The following is a 19,174-nucleotide window of genomic DNA, read 5'->3' on the forward strand; positions in this document are numbered from 1 at the left end:
AAAAATGTTAGAGGGATTTTGCATATTCCTGTGGGCTGACTGAATACTGTGGAGTTGAGAAAACTTGGTGTTTCTTTTCCCCTTCGACCTTAAGGGGAGGGGGAACAAGCAACAGAGACAAAGTGTACCATGGCTGCCTAAACTCGAAGCCCGAAAGTTGTTTTTTCTTATTATAAAGGAAGAAGAATAAATAATAATGGCATTGCTGGGGTGTGCGGCATGAGAAAAGCAAGTGCCCTCGCTCAAAAATAATAATAATAAAAAAAAAATTAAAAAAAAAACCCGAAAAAAGAGGGGAAAAAAAAAGAAAGGAATTAACTTGGGGAAAAAGTCAATTCACGCTAAGCCATCCTTAGGGCTTTAAATTTGGATGGGCGGGGGTGGGCACAGGTCAGAGAATTTGTGCGTCTGACAGTTCTGGAGAGAAGGAAGCAGGGAGGAAAAAAAAGGTGTTGGGTGACACCAAAGGAGCACCCGGAGTGGGGCTGGGGCTCCGCTGCCACCCGCACACCGCGACCATCCAGGGATGGATGGATGGATGGATGGATGGCTGGGTGGATGGAGGGAGAGATGGAGAGATGCTCCATCCCTCCTGCCCAGCCCCGCTCGCCTCCCCGCTCCTCTAAAGGAGGACTAAAAACACTGTTTGTTCTCTACACCTGCACAGAACGGAACTGCCGCGTTTCCTGCGTGAGAGGAAGGTGAACGCAAACTGAATTTAGTGTGTAATACTTTACAACCCCTGTTGGTTAACACCCTTGACCTCCTACCTAATGTTTTAAAGCCTTTAAAACATTTCTTTTTCTCGCAATTCTGCTCAGAGTTCCCTAACTTTAGCGTCATCAAACTTAATATGACAAAAATACCTTCAAAAATACAGCATACCTGTAATGTCCATTTACAATGGTTCTTCAGTAGCCTATACTTCTCAAGCATAGGAATATGCTATACCATTGAGAGAAGAAAAATAACTGTATTTAAATACATACAAAAAAAGGAAACGGGAAAGTTTTTAACTTAAATCCAGTTCCCAAAGGAAAAAAAAAAAAAAAAGCAATTCTATGAACGCTGCCTTTATAACGAACAATCAGAAATTCCACTAAGCTAATTTGACAGAAATTTTTCCTCATTTAAACAACATTACAAAAGTCCTGCATTATAAAATAGGGTAGAATAAATCAGTGTAATCAATAAAACTATACAACATACAAATTACATATCTTCTGAGTGGGCAGTTTAATTCTCTCTCTTTGCAGCCATGACTACAACATGCTCACTAAAAACAACTAACTGCCCAAACTATTGCTTAGTTTGTTTTGTTTAAAAAAGGGTGCAATTTTATTGTATATACAACCAATTTACTGGTAATACCTTGTCTCATAGCAAGGTTCTGACAAAATGTTTGTCTAGGCTTTTTTCCCTTCACTGTGAAGCACTGAAAGCTGCTATTTTTTTTTTTTTTTTAGTGCACATATGTCTTAATAAAGTAATGCCCAGCTAAGTGCTATAGGGAAGGCAAAGGATGCTGGCTAGAGGATGTGATACCATATACTAACAATCACACAATACAATAGAGCAAAATGACTACTCAACCACTTATCAGACACATATGAAAATCCAAAACATTTTATTTTTTCCTTAAATAGAGAATAACCAGTAAACAATTTTCAGAACTTGGAAGTTTAAAAACGTGCATATAAAAATGGGCATTATATACTTTTATTGAATGTGGATTGATTGCAGTCTGCTAATAAAAATGGGTGTGGGATCTGAAGAAAAAGGAAGTTTTTTTTTTTTTAAGGCTTGCTTGTGAAAGGAACAGTTGTAAAACAAAAATTGCTTGAAGCAGGGTTCAGCTTAGTGCTTCACAGTTTGACTGCTTCTCTAAGAAGAGCCCTTCCTGCATGTGCATTCAAAAATCACAAAAGTACAAAGACAAACACCTAAAACACACTGCGTCAAGTGCAGCACCAACTTTGGTCAAATAAAAAAAAATTAAAAGAAAAATTAATAATTGCTAAGCTTTTCTACATGATATAAGCAGGTATTGCATATTTTCATATATCTGGGAGAAAACAAAACAAAAAAAGGAAGACTCCAAATAAAAGGTAAAATGCAGCAACATCCAAAAATACTGATAATCTAGCATCTACAGATCTCAGAATAGCACTGCCACTGACCATACAGGACAATAAACACTACTCCTATCTGCGGAACAACTAACATCCTATTTAATTCTAGATGTTGGAACTGACAATGGCTGACATAAAAGTCACATTTACAAAAAGTGTCTCCAAATGCTTGACTAGGGAAAAACCCCTTTCAATATAGGAACATGTGCAACAATTCCACAAATAATCGCTATCCAGGGCAAGGCACATTGATATGGAATTTTTTTTTTTTTTTTTTGTTTCGTGCAAATTAAGAAAACAAAACAAAACATCGTTTCAGGGAAAAGATGAGGAGCAAAGTGTCTTCCCAAGAATTTCAGTTACTTGATTGTATAGGACAGTAGTAGAAACCCTTCTGAAGGGTCGAACAAACATAGTTTAAAGGCAAGTGCCTGGAATAGGGATTACAATATTGTGTCTTAATGCACTCTACTTTACCCTACATTAACTATATAAAAATTAGTTACTAACACTAGAACATGCAGAGACTTTCTCTGATTAGCTGGACTCGCCAACCAGAACGTATATATATGTATAGTATAGGAAACCTTCTTAAAGTTGCATGTGAAGCAAAGGGGTGCTCCGCTGTCTGATAGAAAAAATCACTTGCACTCTTTTTTTTTTTCTTTTTTTTTCCTTTTTTTTGTACATAAGATACAGGACGTTTGGGGTCCAAACTTCTTTTTTTTTTTTTTTTTTTTTTTTTTTTTCATTTTCTACTTATTTGTCTGTTTTGTTTTTTTTTTTTTTTTTTTTTTTTTTCTTCTTCAGCAAGTGCCCTTGCTTTGAACTGGCATAAGTTGTAAGAAGATCAGCATCATTCGTTTCTGTAATGATTTCTTCACAGTCCAGAAAATGTACCAGTTCAGGGACACAAAGGTGTTTTACTTTCTGGACCGTTCTCTCTTATTCCCAAGGTGTTTGAGAACTGATAAACCCTATATTGCCGGAAACACGTAAAATTTGTCAGAATTGGCATAATCCATTATAGTGACTTTTAGCTTATAAAATTAACAGATATTATGATTTCATTTTAGTTATGTGCTTTGATAACAGAAAATGATTAATTAGCATTTAATGTAGTTAACATATTGTGGTAAAAGCACCATTAGATTTGTTTTTTTTTTTTTTAATTTTCCTTCAGTTTTAAAGGGATACAAGTTCAACAATAAAAAACATAAAAAGCAAAAATAGCTCCCCTTTTTCTTGCAAGGCTGTTTTTTACCCCAATAATTTAGAGTCCTGGGGTGGAAGGACTTGGAAAACAAAAATAGAATTTTCAACAATCTCTATCTTACAAAGATATTTAGCTATCCAATGAAATTGCACTTTACTCAATTCAAAATTCGATTGTTTTGATTGATTCCTGTCAGTTTCTGTCAAAACAGACCAACTTCCCCATTTCTGCGTGAATTTTTGTGTAATTGTTGAAAATTGTTGAAAAATGTTTTTTTTTTAAATGTAAGTGCAGCATTTCAAACTTTTTTTCTTTTTTTTCTTTTTTTTTTTTTAGTGAATAGTAGTAGTTTGATGTTTTAAATCGCTCTGCAATCGAGTGGAAAAAAATTGTTGACAATGCTCTTATGGTTCATGTTACATCTCTAAGTGCCGACTGTAAAAAAAAAAAAAAAAAAAGAAAAAAAAACCCCCAACAACAACAACAACAAAAAAAAGAAACCTGCATTTTTTTTTTTCCCCCGATATGTTACAGAAAAAAAAAAAACAAACATGCTCTATGTCTGTCCGGTAAGTTATATATTGCAGAATTCAGCTACTACAAAAGTTATAGGTTTAAGTGTGTTTCATGATTTCTCAAGAAGTCTCACACCTGCATGGGAAAATCCGATGAGGATACTGTAAAACAGTTAGGCTCCATATGGAAAGTGTGTTACAACAGCGAGTTGGTAAGCAGCAGCAGAGGCTAGTTCTACTCAGTGTCACCTAACGCTTACACTACCAATGAAACACTTCAAAAGTTATGAAGCCCAACCATTTCCAGCACCATATGAGAAATTACAACAGTCCTAAAGTTGTCTAAAAAAAAAAAAAAAAAAGAAAAAAAATAAAAAAAAAAAGATAAAAGAAAAATTAAAATCAAATCTCGAGAGAAAGTTACGGCCTTTGCCATTCAACCATAACGTTTGCCATTTCCATGTACGAGTTTGCTGTCGGTGTCTGCTCGCCTCCCCTTCCGCCGATGTGAAGTCGCTGCGCTGCGTTGCTGCTGCTTCCGTGTTACAGAGGTGGGAAGGGGTCTGGTGGTCTGTCCGGTGCGTGGTGGGAAGCGGAGACTTTTATCCCAGGTACCAGGACTGCAAAAGAGAAAAGGAGAAGAGTCAGCCCCGGCCGCCCGCTCTCGCCGCTTCCCCAAGGGCTCCGGGCACCGCCGCCAGCCTCCTCCGCCAAGAGGGGGGCTAATTGAGACCGTGACGAATTGACCTAATTACAAAGCTTAATTAAAAATACTGTACAAATCAATATATTTTTTTTCCCTCGCCGACAGTCGCTGGACATAGCTACAGATGAACGCAGGGGTCATGTCACATTACAAGTTATCAATCTTTTTAATAGATGATGGCTTGAAGATCCCTCCAGTTCACTTTTGTCTAATCCTCTGAAAAGGCAATACACATTCGCCTCTCTGTGCCATTTATCACCCTGCAGTCGGGGTTTTCTTGGGTATTTAGGCATGTGCCAGCATAAGCATCTGTTGCTTTATACTGCCCTGCTTCAACTGTCTCGCTGGAACAGATGCACAGAAATTCAACAACAGGGCTGTTTTCTTAGGAGAAATGTGGATCGCTACAGAAAAGCCAGGATAAAGCAAATCTGGGGGAAAGTGGATCAGTGAAAATGTCCCATACCTCTGCCCATACTTGTGTTTCAAAACAAAACGTGGGCCTCAACTAATAGCTTTTCTTTGGGAAAATATTTTTCCCCCCTTTTTCTTCTTTTTCCCAAAGGGAGGGAATTCCCTGGGAATTCAGCCCCGCAACAATACCGTCCTTAACCCAACAGCGCAGATGCCCGGGACACAGAAAGCAATTTTGCTCCTCCATAGGAAAATAAACACAGTTGGGAAGCTGGAGTGGGCTCTGCTGGAGCCGAGGCAGTGCCACTGCACCGGGGAGAGCCCATCCCGGCCCCGGCAGGGTCAGCCCAACCTGAACCCGCGATGAATGAGAGCAGTGTTAGGCCCTGGGACCGTGCGCGCCGGGGGATGCTCCTTGGCAATGACATATTGCTGTGGGAATACACCAACAAGCGGCAACTATTTAGCCTGGAGTAAAGTAATACAACAAGAAAGACTCAGGTATTAAAGAGCTGTTGCTGATACCCCCCGTTTTTTTGGCTGGGGCTCCTGTAATATATGAGGTGCGTCCGTGCGCGCGCACGGACCGATGACAAGTTTTACCAAGTTTTTCCTCCGCTCCTTTTCGGCCTCTGATGTGATTGATAGCACAATCAGCTCGGGGAGGACTTATGAACATTTACGGAAGACTCTGAGGCAAGTTTCATGTGGGACTTGGAGATTATGTGGTCTTGCCATGGAGGTAGGAACTGGTAAAATAAATAGCAGGATCGGAGAAGTTGTCCTGCTTCCAATACACCTCATTAACTAACTCTTCCCCTGCTCGCCCTTCTGAATACAAACACACCGGCCCCATATCGGTTCCATCTATTGCCTACAGATTTTATATTTAGACTTACTCAGGCTGCAATTAAACGAAATAGTTCTCATATGTAAAGTTTATAAACAGAGGAAAGTTCTGGCAGGGTTCGTGAAGCGGAGCCAAGTCCTGTTCTCCTCCCTGACTGCGGGGCCCTACTGATTTTTAGGTGGGTGCAGGGACGTGGAGTGTGGGCTGTGCTGTGCTGGAGACATCTCCAACCACCGCTGGCACCTCCAGCCACTGCCAGCTCCCAACTTCTCCAAACTTTTCAGAGTCGTCCCTCACACTTGTTGTTTGAGTGTGACAGTTTTTGGACGGACTGGGAACTGTGGCACTGCACAGCAGGGAGGAGAGGGGGTAAAATCCAAGAAGAGAGGGAATAGAAGGGTTAAAACTGCAAGGTAAAGGAGAAGAGAGGTTACAGACTGAGGTGATGGAGTTGAGGGGTTACAGACTGAGAGATGATGGGAGTTAGGGGGGTTAGGACTGAGATGATGGAGTAGAGGGAGTAAAGATTGAGAAGAGATGGAGGGATTGGACACTGCAAAGTGATGGAATAGAAGAGGTGAACACCGTGAGGCAATGGAGCAGAGAAGTTAAACTGAGAGGTGATGGAGTAGAGAGTTTAAAAATTTAGAGGTGAAGGAGTAGAGGGAGTGGAGTAGAAGTTATAACTGTGAGGTGATGGAGAGGAAGGGTTAAAGCATGCGAGACCATGAAGTGGAGGGGTTAAACAGTTCCAGGCGATGGTTCCCAGCTCCGATGTCCGGCTGCTCCAGCACGGCCGCTGGCCCTGCACATGGGCCCGCCGGTGGCGGGAGCCGCTGCCCTCGGCCACTCCTCCCTCGTTTCAAAAGCTGATTTTTTTTAAAGCAGAAAAAAAAAAAGAAAAAAAAAAAAAAAGAAAAAAGAGGAGCGCAGAGGTTGCGGAGGTGGGGCCGGGGCTGGCGGCGCTGGCGTCCCGCGGCCCGCCCGGGCTCCGCCGCTCCCCCCCCGCCCCTCTGTCCGTGTGTCCGGCCGCCCCGGCCGCTCCGTCGGTCCGTCCCCCGCCGCCCCGCGCTCCTTCACGCATCTCGCTATTCACCCCGCGCCTCGCAGACAAGGTTACCCCAGAGCGGCTCTGTAATCCTTCACTGAAATAGGCTTTATTGATTGCTCTGGTCTATTGTTCCCTTTTCAAGTCCCCCAAGTTCAAGTTCATCCCGGTGTTACATCATGTCTCGTTGCTAAGGGCAACCAGACAGCCCCAGACGTGACCGCCATCCGCAAGCGCGGCGCTGCGCCCTCCCACCGCCGCCAGCCGCGCTGACGTCGAGCCCCCTCTCCCAACACACTGAACTATTTATTCTGCCTAATTTATGACCTCCACAGCAAGAGAGACCCCCACTCCAAAAACCAACACTGTTGTATATTTAATTAATCTGTCTTTCTCTGGCACTTGGGAAAGTTAGACAAAGGTCTAATTATTGTGTGTCGCTCCCCACACTTTTCTTTTTGGGGTGACTATTTGCATGGGAAAAGAAACGGCGAGGCTGGGCGCGAGTCCCCTCCCTCCAAAACACCTTTTTTTTCCCCCTTGCCCTATTGACATTTCATGAAATACTTTAGCTGCTTAAGGGAATTAGAAAAAAAAAAAAAAAATCTGATGTGAATGTAACTCCTTCGGAGTTGGTATTCAGTAACACAAATCAACTCATGACATGTTTAAATTTAAATGCTAACCACACACTCTGCGAGTTACTTTAAAGGTTAGTTTTTAATCAATAGAAGTTGCTGACTCGGGAGTTTTGAGCGGCGCAGTGCAGCTCTGGGGCCTTTGTCTCGCGTTGGGCTTTCAAACTTTTTTTTTTTTTTTTTTTTTTTTTTTTTTCTTGAGATGATTTTAGCAATGATTTGCAGACACAGAGCGCTATTGTGCTCCTGACTAGCAACATGTCAATAAAGGAGTAGAGTTACCATGCACTAGGGTGTCAATATGACTCCTGCAGACACTGCTCGGCCTTAATACCAATGAAAAACTTAATTAACCCTTACAGGAGAGACCCAAACCAAACTGCACGCTCGTTTTCAAAACTTCCTTGCCGGGGCTCCGCGTGGCCTTGAGTGAAAAGCTGCTTTTAGGGGCCCAAAGTCAGAGCGCGTCGCCAACAGCTGCGTCCCGCTCCGCCTGCTCCTGCAGCCCCACTTGGATGAGATGTTTTATGGGCTGAGGCAGCAGAACAGCGAGACAGAGAGAGCATTTACCCAGCAGATCCCACCAGCACCGCTCTCGGGACACCGGTTTAATTTAGAGCATCTTACAGCTGAAGCGCGCACACAGAATGATCCTCCTTTTTTCTGCTAATCATTTTAATATTAAGATCTCATATCCCCCTCAAGCCTCCTATACACGTCTAAGTCTTCCAAGGATTAGGGCTGAAGAGCACCATTGTTCCTCTGGAGCACCTGTGAAACTTCTCTGCAAGGGAGAGGAGACCTCCGGCCTCAAATGAAAACGTCTAGGAAGCGTATTAGGTGCTTGGAGACCCGATAGCTGGGATCTATCAAGGGGTTTTTTTGCATGATTAGGGAGCTTAGAATGGAAAAGAAGAAGCCTGGATCCCTGCATTTAGACGGCTGAAGTATTTTGTGCCTTGCTTTAGAGTGCTGCTCAATGTCTAAGCACCTCACCCATTTCATCCCTTCAGTTCTGTAACCTATCCGACTGCACCCACTCGGAGAAGGCGGTGTTGCCTTTCTTAATTTAAAATCTCCATTTAAATCATGGGCCCTATCACAGTACGGTCAGGATGATATTATCTCCGTGCTTTTTCATAAAAGAGCTGGTGTTTTATTTCCCTTCTATTTACTTTGCAGTACAGTTCTCCCAGAGAGTTTAGAGCTAAATGAACCCACTGGAGCTAAAGGTCCTGCTCAGTAAAATTGCTGCCATACAGTTGTTGGTGCTACTATGAGTCTGTATTGTCCTGCCAAGCATCTCACTGTCCTTCTCCAGCTCTCAAGGTGAAACATCAGAAAGAATTCTGCAGTCCAGTACAAGATCTTTGCTTCCCTTTCTCCAGTCAAATGAAGAAGTAATCTCATCAGGTTGAAAAGTGCTGACTAAGGATTTAATAAAGTGCCTGCAGATGTGTGTCATCTCTAAGGTATTCAACTCATGTAATGCAAAACAGTTCCACACTGAATGTGCTTATAAAATTCCATTTAACCATTGCAGAGCTCTATTTTACTGTTCTCCGAGGAGTATTATCACACTTTTTTTCCCCCCCCTAATTTACAGCACCATGAAAGTTGAAACTCGTATTTGAGAATCCTCACAGTAGTAAGGTTTTATGATCCATAAACAATATCTACTTGACTGAATCCTAAACAGGAAGTCTGAGATGGCAATTACGGTTCTCTGATAGCGCAACTCTATTTGTTTCTTATGCACTCCTGTAGATAGCAGAGACACACAAAAATCCTCCAGCCACTCCTGACAATTGTCTCCTTTGTATGGCAAGAACAGCAAGGAAACATTCCACAATTCTGGATATTTAACAGGCGAAAAGCTCAAAGTGCTTCATCGACTCCTGTGGCAGTTTCTGCCTGAGTCAGGAGCCCAGGAACAGGCCCATTGTTTATGGAAACCTTCTCAAACCAGCCTTCCTGCACACCCGTCACTCACCCCCAGCCTCCCCACGAGCACCGCTCACATGTTTCCAACCAGAACGACAATCCAACCCAAACTTGTTCCATTTGCTTCTACCTGCACATCTCCTGCCCCAACAATGGGACCTTTCAGCTCGCGCAGAAAGCCGGGGCTGTGCGCCCTCCCTATCTGTTTTTCGAATTAAGAAGTTAAACAAAAGTCCTCAAGGGCAAAGTTTAACGCTGCGGAAGGAGGTTGTTAATGTGGAATCCAGAACTGGGTGTGACAGTTGGCTTATTTCTCCGGGCGATGTAGGTTATTTAAGGACATTCACACGTTTGAAACTCTGACAAACTCCACGCGCAGCAACTTTGGTTTCCCCATACCCACTCAGGGCTCAGACCTGCTGGGTGATAGGCATTTTCTGTAGGTTGTTTTCCCTGTCTGTGTGCCTGGCGGCGGGACGGGTCGGTGCCATCGTGACTTCAAAAGCGGCTGCTGTGTCGCTGCGGCCGTTGCTGCCCTGGGCGCGTGCAGGAAGCGATCGCTGCACGGGCCCCGGGCGGGAAAACCCACCTGTGATAAGAGCCTGAATAAAATAAAACCCTAAATAAAATAAAACACCTTTAGAGCTCGCCGGCAAAGCGGCTCTTTGGGCAGCCCAGCTGAACCCGAGCCACGACCCGCTGGCACCTGTGAGGTGTTTTGTTTGGGGACGACATTTCAGTCACCTCAAGAACTTTGAGTCTCTCATGAACATTAACCCCGGAGAGGTGAATTGGGGTAACAAGTCCTGCTGGTTGCAGAGATAAAATGAGAATGTGAACAGTTAGGCAGTGAACTGGGCTTCTTGGCATCACCTTGTGAGAGGTGCCGGGAAGGCTCTTCCCCACGGTGCCTCGTGTGAAAGCAAGGGGACAAAACTGGGCCTTTGATGCCACTTCAAAAGGGTTGCCAGGGTGAGGGGAGACAGTGGCAGTTCAGCTTCTGGTGCGACTGGCTGGAGGGCTCCTGCAGACACAGCAACTGCTTCTGGTTTACCCCACATCTGAATTCATCCCACTCTTCTAGTGCTTCCTCCAGAGTTTCTCCAGGCCCAAAATCTGATCCTACTGCGTAGGACCGAAAGGTGAATATAAAAGACAAGGTCACCTTTGTGCCTATGGAAGTTATTTTCTTAGAGCTGGGATTAATTATTTAGTAATTATATTTTCCAGACTGAAATACCAACAGGGACGTAAGTAGCATGTTGGTCATCCCCAAAGGGACATAAAACAGTGAGAGAATCTTCTGGTTGTCCAACATCCGCACCAGAGAGAGTCCCACGCCCCACTCTGAGCACATTTATATTGTCTGGAGGCAGATAAAACCTGTCCCAGGAGGGACACTGCTCTCCAGGCAATGCATACAGTAGCTCTGCATCCAATAGTTTTTGCGGGAATGCCAGTTGTGGCAAACTGCATTAAATTATGTGCAATAATTTTGTAATATGCACTTTTGCCTGCTGACTATTAAAAATGTATAGTAGTCCAAAACCACTTCTCTCCTGGGACCAACAAACTCACTTCAGGCAAGATTTCTGCTTGGGTTCAAACCTCAAGTTGGGAACAGCTAGTGTTTTTAAATAAGTCACCCCAAACCCTCCCAAACCTATGAAAACACACTCGTACAGTAACTCCTGCTGTTGTTCCAGACATCTGAATGTTCCAGTAAAGTGTCCCAGCTGGCCCCAGATGTTTCTTAAGTATAAAGCAATGCTCTGAGTGCTGGACCCCCTGCTGCCCCGACCTGGAGCTCAGCGGATTAAAGATTGACTGCGCTATGACATATTCGCATTTAGCCTGAATATAATACAGCAAAGACTTATCAATGGCAAATGTTTGAAATGTAACCCAGTCAGCAGAGTAGGCTGGCACTCTGAATATGATGTATAAATAATGTATGGGAACTTAAGATCTAAATTAGATCTACAGGAAGAAAACTTTCCCTTTTCTCTGCCTCTAAAAGAAAAGTTCTCTCACAATGAGGTCATTTTCCTGCCTGTCTTTTGGTTTACAAAATTGCTTTTAGGCAGAGGGTCTTCCCTTTACTTGGAGAACATTTTGCCAGTTACAGTTTTCCTCCAGTTTTCTAAAAACCAAGCAATGAAGTTCACTTATTTGTTAGTAAACTGACTTTGAAATCTGCAAAATAACATCTAAACTTTGCCTGGTCGGCTGAAAGCTGACTGCAGCCACGCTAAACTGCAACCCTTGCTGTTTAAAAAAAGAAAAAAAAAAAAAAGATAGTGGAGGGAAAGAGAGAGAGGAAAAAGAAAGGGAGAAAGAGAGAGAAACAATCCCATTTTGGTTTTTGTTAGAGGACGGCATACTACATAGATCAGAGACTTTTCAAAAAATAAAAACCCCCACTGTACACAAAGCACAGGAAAATGTGAGGAAAAAAAGGAAAAACCTAAAAGCAGCTTAGAATGTGTTAACTCTGCCATTCTGTCAGCTTAAAGAGTATTTTATGCTTGATCAACAGCTCTCTTTTATTATGCTTTTCTTTCATTCATTCAAGACATCAAAGACCAGAACCACCAGTGTACCTGATCTACCAGAAGAACTTGTAAGGGTGTTCTAAAGAAACGGGGGTATTGGGAGCCAGACACCCCTGCGGACAAGGCAGTTCAAAGAGAATATTTCAACAATGATTACATTTTGTAAATCTTTGTACGAAAGACAGCTTATTTCCTGCTTTTTTCATGAAAAATAGATTCTATCCATTAAAGTGAGCCCACAGTATGAAAGTTACTTGAGATCTGAGGTACAGCAAGCGGATTAAGTGGAGGGTGAGATGAAATCTTTGAGAGAGACGATGGCTTTCTCTGATATTTGTCGCTGCCATAAGGTTTTCTGAGTGGGCTAAAAACTTTTTTTTTTTTAAATTATTTATTTGTAGACTTGCTGGTGGTGGCAGCGAAGCCGTTCATAAAAGCAAAATAAACTGGAATGAATCAGAAAGGAAAATCGCAACAAATAAAAAAAGGAACTGAGAAAACAAACGGCTGCAAAAAAACCTTTTTGACATGTTTGAAAGGAAAACTATATATATTTGCCCCGCTCCAAAAATTGCAGGCGAGCCATTTAAATCCTGCAGACAACTCCGAAGTGCAGCGCACAGACCCGAGCCAGCTGTTTACTTTTCCAAGCCCGTGGTGGTTTCTGCATTGATAAACTATATAACCTCACACACACAGAAGGGATTTTAGCTATGCCAGACCTCATTGCTCTGTCCCGCTCTCTTTATGTGCTGTCACAGAATAAAAATGATCCTAACACAAACCCTGAAATAAGATCTCGCTCCAGAAAGAACATCTTTGTAGATATTTCCTGAGTTACTGCCAAGCGGGATTTTTTTTTTTTTTTCGCCCATTCATCCTTTCAAAAGTTTTGCTATAAACATAGCCAAAATTGTTCGGGAGTAATCAGAAATGACCAAAATATGACCTCCTAGGCAAGGCCAGCTGTGGGCAGGAGGGGAAGAAGCTGCTCCATGCCTGTGGCTTGGGACAGCAGCCACTTCTGCCACCGCACCTGAGTGACACCCGCCAGCATCAGCACCTCACTTCCCCCCCTCTGCACGTACTTTTGCAAGAGAAGAAGGAAACAGCGGGATGCATGGAATCAAAGAGGCAAAACCAACTTTAAACCCACCTCACGGTTTACATCTACTATTTCGAGGTAAAAGCCAAATGTGCTGCGATGGGGGGTTGAGTTCTGCGCTTTACGCCTCTTTTTTAGACAGCCCCGTATTTTCCTCTGCTGGAAGCACGGTTAAATTTGCTCGAGAGTGCAACAACCCCATATTTCTTACAGCAGATCTCACTCATTTCTTTCCTTTTATGAAACAACACATGCACGGGGGGACTTGGAGAGCCGCTGGTAACCTCATGCCGGGAAGTCCCGTGGAAACCAGGACTGCAGACACACCGCTGCGACGGGACTTTCCAGCATTTTTTTTGCTTGAATGAAAGCAAAACCCTTTGGCTACCCCCTGGACATGGCACAAAAGCCTTTGGGTGCCTGGGGACCCCCCCAGCCTCAAGGGTGGGTGCTCGAGGCCTGCAGCATCCCTGCTCCCAGCCCCTCACAGCTCAGCCCAGGCTCTGGCTGCGCCTCCCCAAGTTCAAGTTCAGGTTTAAGGGAAATAAACCGCTCCTCGGGAGCCTGCAGCCAGCCCTCATTTCCATGTGATCCCTCTGAACTTCGCCTGCGCCAGCGCGCCCTGTTTCCAGGGCCCGCCGAAGGAATGTTTTACAGTTAGAGCCCGCAGTGCTTTCTCAGGCATTTCAGACCCAGAGGCCCAAGTTTCAAGCTGCAGCATTAAAAGTTTCCACAGAGCTACTGCAGAGAGAGGGAGGGAGGGGTGGGGGGGAGGGAAATGAGGAGAACAATATCGTCTTAATTGTCTCTATATAGCTCCACAGTTAAAGTATTACTTTTTAAAGGGACATAATTTATTCTGGAGGCACGGTGTTATAACAACCAGTACATACTTTCACCGCAGCGTAACCCGCTCTATTCTTCATTGTGCTTTCCGGTGGTGTTGCTTTTGCAGAACTCCTTGTTACACCGTCCCCGATACTGTACTTACAGTTTTATTCAATTTAAGCCAGTTCCTGCAGTCCTCAGGCGAGCAAAACCACTCTCCCCCCCCTTTCCCAAAGCCTCAGGAGTTCTGCCTGCACCAGGACTGCAAAAATAATCTCACCCTCAACCACCGTTTTTCTCTCCCCCCCACATCACCAAAAGTTTCTTTACTTTTATTGCTTTAGACAATCGAGGAAAGTCATCCAAAGAAAATCAACCCCCAGCCTGGGCCTCCCAGGCTGGGCTCGCAGCGCGACAGCCCGAGCACACACACGCACAGACACACACGTACACACACACCCAGGGCTCTGCCTCGCTTCTCTCCTGCCCCATCCTGTGCCACAGGAGCTACATGAGGGGCCCGGGGATCCCACTGGGATGGATGGCTCCATCCAGAAAGTTGCTGCAGAAGCTGTGGGTCTTTGGTTTGCTGTTTTGGGGTATAAAAGGTAGTTTTTTAGGTCTTTTTTTCCTCCCCGCGTTTCTCTGCTGGAGAGCAGGGAGGAGGGAAAGGTCACTGCAGCCTTCAGGAGGTTGAAGGCTGAGGTGGCCTTTCCTTGCCCTGGTCATCCAGGTTCTGTATCATGCTGGCTCTGACAGCCCCAGTGGAGCTGTAGGGGACACATCCAGCAGTCCCCATCCCTGTGCAGGGGCTCCCCGTGGTGTAACGGGAGAAGACCAATCATGGGTCAAAAGGTAGTTGACCTACAGCTACCAAAGGTAGTTCAGCTGCTTTTTTTGACTGCCCTGAGAGCACACAGAGGAAAGTGAGAGGAGAGAATAACTTGGGTTGGACAGGAGAGTGAGCACTCCCTCCAAAATCCCCCCAAAAGTCAGGTCCCTGCCTGGGCTCTCTTATCTGGGTGAAGTGAACAAATGAACAGCCCTGTGGGGAGAGCAAAGAGCTCCCAGCCTGATCAAAGCAGGGCAAAAACCAGGAGGGACGGGCCAGTGGGGACTGAGAGGCACAGGGGAGGAATTGGAATGTGGGCAGCAGGAACAGTGGGGCTGGCAGGGCACACTCCAGGCAAAGGGACAGCTGGAGACCCCAGGGTGAGGGGGCCAAGACAACAGCATGTTTTGAGAGGTGGTGGATAGAGTGAGGCTGGGTTTAGAGACCGCAAAAAAGGAAGAGGAATTTGGGTTTTGGCAAGTCCTAGGTGTTACTGGGCAAAGAGATCAAAACTCGTCTCCAAATTAACACGGACAGAAATAGGAGCACAGAGGCAACTCTGGCACTTTTGACCTTAAAATTACAGAAGACAGTGAGCTGGAGGAATAATGACTTGATTCATCAGGAAATCCCCCCCTTCCCAAAATTCCTCTTAAGAAAAGAAAGCCAAGAGGGCACTGAGCTGAACAAAAAAAACCCAAAACACACCTCTCCTGAACGTGGGAACTTTTGACATCTGCATTTTTCTTGATGCTTTGTACCTTGCTTAAACTGCTCTAAGAAAAATAGAAGGTTATGCATCATTCTTGTGCTCAGGGACCCAGCACTGGGGATCCATCTCCAGGGATTTGTGTTGTGGGGACTTTTCCATCATGCTGTGGGAAGTCCTGTAAAGATCCACTGGGGATATTGGGGTCATGATTGCTACAGAGGCTGTGTGAGTGGGGCAGGGAAAGACCACCCCAGGCTCCAGAGGTTGCCAGCTCTCCACTGGAGAAATGGGAAAAGACTTTGCAGCACATGATCCACCTTTGGATGAGGAGGGATGTATTAGACATGGTTGGCTAAAGGGAGTTGGGTCTTGGCCTAACTTGGAGCAATTTTCACACATACTGTGAGATGCCAATGAAAGTCCTGGTGGAGTGTAAAGTCATTAAATGAGATGAAATTAAACAATTTAGTTATTTCTGCTTCATCATATTTATGCAGTATGGCAGGCAGAATGAATTACTACTAATGATCAAATTTAGTAATACTAATTAAACTATCTCAATTTAATTAATACTAACAGAGAAAACAGACAAAATTACTAATGTAAACCTTGAACTTAAAATCAAAAGGTGCCTCTTCGCTTTTGTGAGTCACTGAATGTGAGGCTTTTCCCTGAAAATAGCCTGTGTAGAAGTGGCTCTTTGTACTCCCTAAGTAAACTGCTCCATTGTATGGATAACTACAGTTCTCCAGGTTTCTTTCCCCTCCTTTTTTTTTTTTTTTTTTTTTTTTTTTTTTTTTTTTTTTTTTTTTTTTCCCCTAAATGTTACTACTTTTACTCCTTGTTTTCCCAAAGTGCTTCCAGGAGAAGAATCTGAGCTCTGTTCAGACTCACTCAACATCAACAGCACTGATAAAGCAGTTTCCACTATTGTGACAAATTCTGCCCTGTGTGCCTGTAGGAAGAGAGTTTCTAAAGAGCCTGTGGAGCCTCCCTTGCTGGGAAATCATGGAATCACAGAATGGTTTGGGTTGGAAAGGACCTTAAAGATCAGATGATCTTCCAAACCCCCTGCCATGGGCAGGGACACCTTCCACTGGACCAAGTTGCTCCAAGCCCCATCCAACCTGGTCTAAACTTTCAGATTTACCCTTCAAGACCAGTAATCTGGGAAAACCCCAAATCCAAACCCATCTCTGCATCACGGAAGAGGCTTTAGAGTCACTGAGAGTTAATATCTGTAACATCAAATTAAAAACTCCACAGATAACATGAAGACTGCACTGCAAGCCCTCCCCATAAATAAAATGTGAATTTTAACCTTTATCTTATCTGAAAAAGACTAGATTTACTCTACTGTGCACAGTTATAAGCAAAAGACAAGCATAATTAAACAAAAACGTTATTGTATTTCTAAAACAAACTCCTGCCAATAACAAATCTTCCATCTCCTCCTCTCATCAGCTTCAATGAATGTACAGCCGGGTCCCATACCACAGATTCTCAGACATGATCTTTAACCTAAAGGACTCTTACAAGAAAGTCCTTAAAAAAACCCTGACAAACCAGGGAGTAGCCAAACAAGAAATACAATGTGTCAAAATATTCTTCCAAAATCTCAAATCTCATTGTTTAGCACATGAAAGATGAAAAAACCTAACTCCACATGCAAATGTCATTTCTCAGTTGATCCCTTTTTTTTTTCTTTAAAAATAGGTACTTTTTTGGTTGTCGTATTTGAAAAGATGTAGTTATAGCAAAAGCAGAAAAAGATACCTAAAGTTGTATAAAGCTGTTCCAAGCAATGCAGAAATTCACAGAATTCTTAAATGGTTTTGGGTAGAAGAAACCTTAAAGCTTATCTTTTTTCATGTCCTGCAGAGCAGGACCACCTTCCACTATCTCAGGTTGCTCCAAGCCCCATCCAGCCTGGTCCTGGACACTTCCAGGGAAGGGGCAGTCACAGCTTCTCTGGAAAACCTGTGCCAGGGCCTCTCCACCCTCACAGGGAACAATTTCTTCCTAAATTATTGTGTTCAGCCTCAGAGGTGGCTGCATTGTGTTGGTTGTGACTTTGGTTACTCCAAGCTCATAATTAAAATTACATTTCAGTGCCTTCTGCAGTGCATTCAGCTGCATCTCTTTATGTGTAATAACCAGTGTTTGTATAGATGATGTAACAGTTGGGTCACACAAGTGAATATGCCTGAGAATATTATGATTATAGTGTCAGTACTGTTTTCAAAGTTGAATATTAATAACTAAAGCAACTAAAGGGAAACTTAGAAGATATTTTAAAGTTTAGCCTCTTGGTTTTTATGAGATTTTTTTTTCTGAAATCCTGGTTTTAAATTAAACTTTTCCAGTTCTACCTCTGTTCAAGCAGAAAATGCTATCAAAGCAAAAACCCAAAATGAGACGTGTTTTGCTGTTCTAAACTAAAACCCAGGTAAAATTTGAAAGCTGCAACTTCCCATGCTGTTAAAAATTCTTACTAAAAACAGACATCTTTGTCAAATTTAATATATAAACAGGTTTTACCAAAATTGAGGTAATTTTGCTGTATTGCTTTTGAAACCCCAGTCTTTCCCCTCTGTGTTATTTTTATTTCTCTAGGACAGCCCAGCACTAGGCAGGTGATGGTCAGTGTCTTGGGAACATAGAATCTGCTGCAAACGGAGGACTCCTCTGTTAAGAAAAGGTTTCTTTTGGTCCCTTCTTATAGAATTCAATATTAATTTCAGAACAGGACAGTCTATTTTGCAAAGTGTTCACCTCTGGAGCTTATTCCTTGACCTCTGTGTTAATGCCATTAAGTGAAGGTGATTCCTAGAACAGAGGTAGCTTAATGCTTATCCATTGGGAAGGATGTAGGGATTGTGGCCTTTAATTTTTGACCTTCATTGTAGATTGTGGTCCTAATCCTTTGATTATGGAATTTTAAAAAAGTGTATATGGCAGTTGGCAAAAAATCTTAATGTTCCAGTAAATGCAAAAGCCATAAATTCAGCTGCTGACCTTTTCCATCCAGGTCACATGTGACACCTACTGGAGTTTGTCAGGCTGGGTGGAATTTATGGAGCTCATATAGGCATCAGCTGCGAAGGCTGAACTTTCATGAAATGTCTTTCAAAGGCACTTCCAAAACCCTTGTAAAAAGTCAGTATGGCTTTTTTAATTTTTTTTTTAAGGGTATACATTCTGCACACATTTTAAAAGGTCTCATCGTGCCACCTCTGCAACTTGGGAAACTTCTTCAGCTGTTAAATTATTACTCTTTACAAAATAGAGAAATCAGGCCAGGCATGGTAATTATTGTGATCACCAACTTCCAACAGCCCCATTCCCCAAGCCTGGCTCTCTGTGCATTCCTTTCTTTCTCCTGCCCCTCTCTGGGATCGATGGTGTCGATAGTGTATTGTCAGTCAGAGAAATGGGATTTGATAGTGCCCTCAAGCAGTTGCAAAAGAAGGGAAGGAATACAAAACCTACCCAGGTCCACGCCGTCAGCGTGAGATCAATGCTCTCAATAATACGTTTGCCGCCACGTAGCGCCCTAACTGTCGCAATTAATAATGTAGAAGGAGCTGATTAACTTAAGTAAAGTGCTCTCCACTGTGTAAACACATAAAGATCTATAGGGCCAAAGAGGAGAGAACGAACAAAACGTCATTTTTAT

The 19,174-nt window shown here is 43.4% G+C and overlaps 1 protein-coding gene across 8 annotated transcripts in view; it reads right to left on the reverse strand.

Moving 5' to 3' along the window:
• Nucleotides 1-19,174, reverse strand: part of NFIA (nuclear factor I A) — a 249,093-nt gene that overhangs the window by 810 nt on the left and 229,109 nt on the right. For all 8 annotated transcript variants that reach the window (XM_083867286.1, XM_083867288.1, XM_083867285.1 and 5 more), the window contains one exon: nucleotides 1-4,483. This exon is cut by the window's left edge and continues 810 nt beyond it. In XM_083867286.1, coding sequence (XP_083723412.1) covers nucleotides 4,407-4,483 — 77 coding nt within the window. In that variant the 3' untranslated portion in view covers nucleotides 1-4,406. The remainder of the gene's footprint in view (nucleotides 4,484-19,174) is intronic.

The sequence above is a fragment of the Zosterops lateralis genome, assembly GCF_965231275.1.
Source record: "Zosterops lateralis genome assembly, chromosome: 9".
Classification (NCBI taxonomy): Eukaryota; Metazoa; Chordata; class Aves; order Passeriformes; family Zosteropidae; genus Zosterops; species Zosterops lateralis.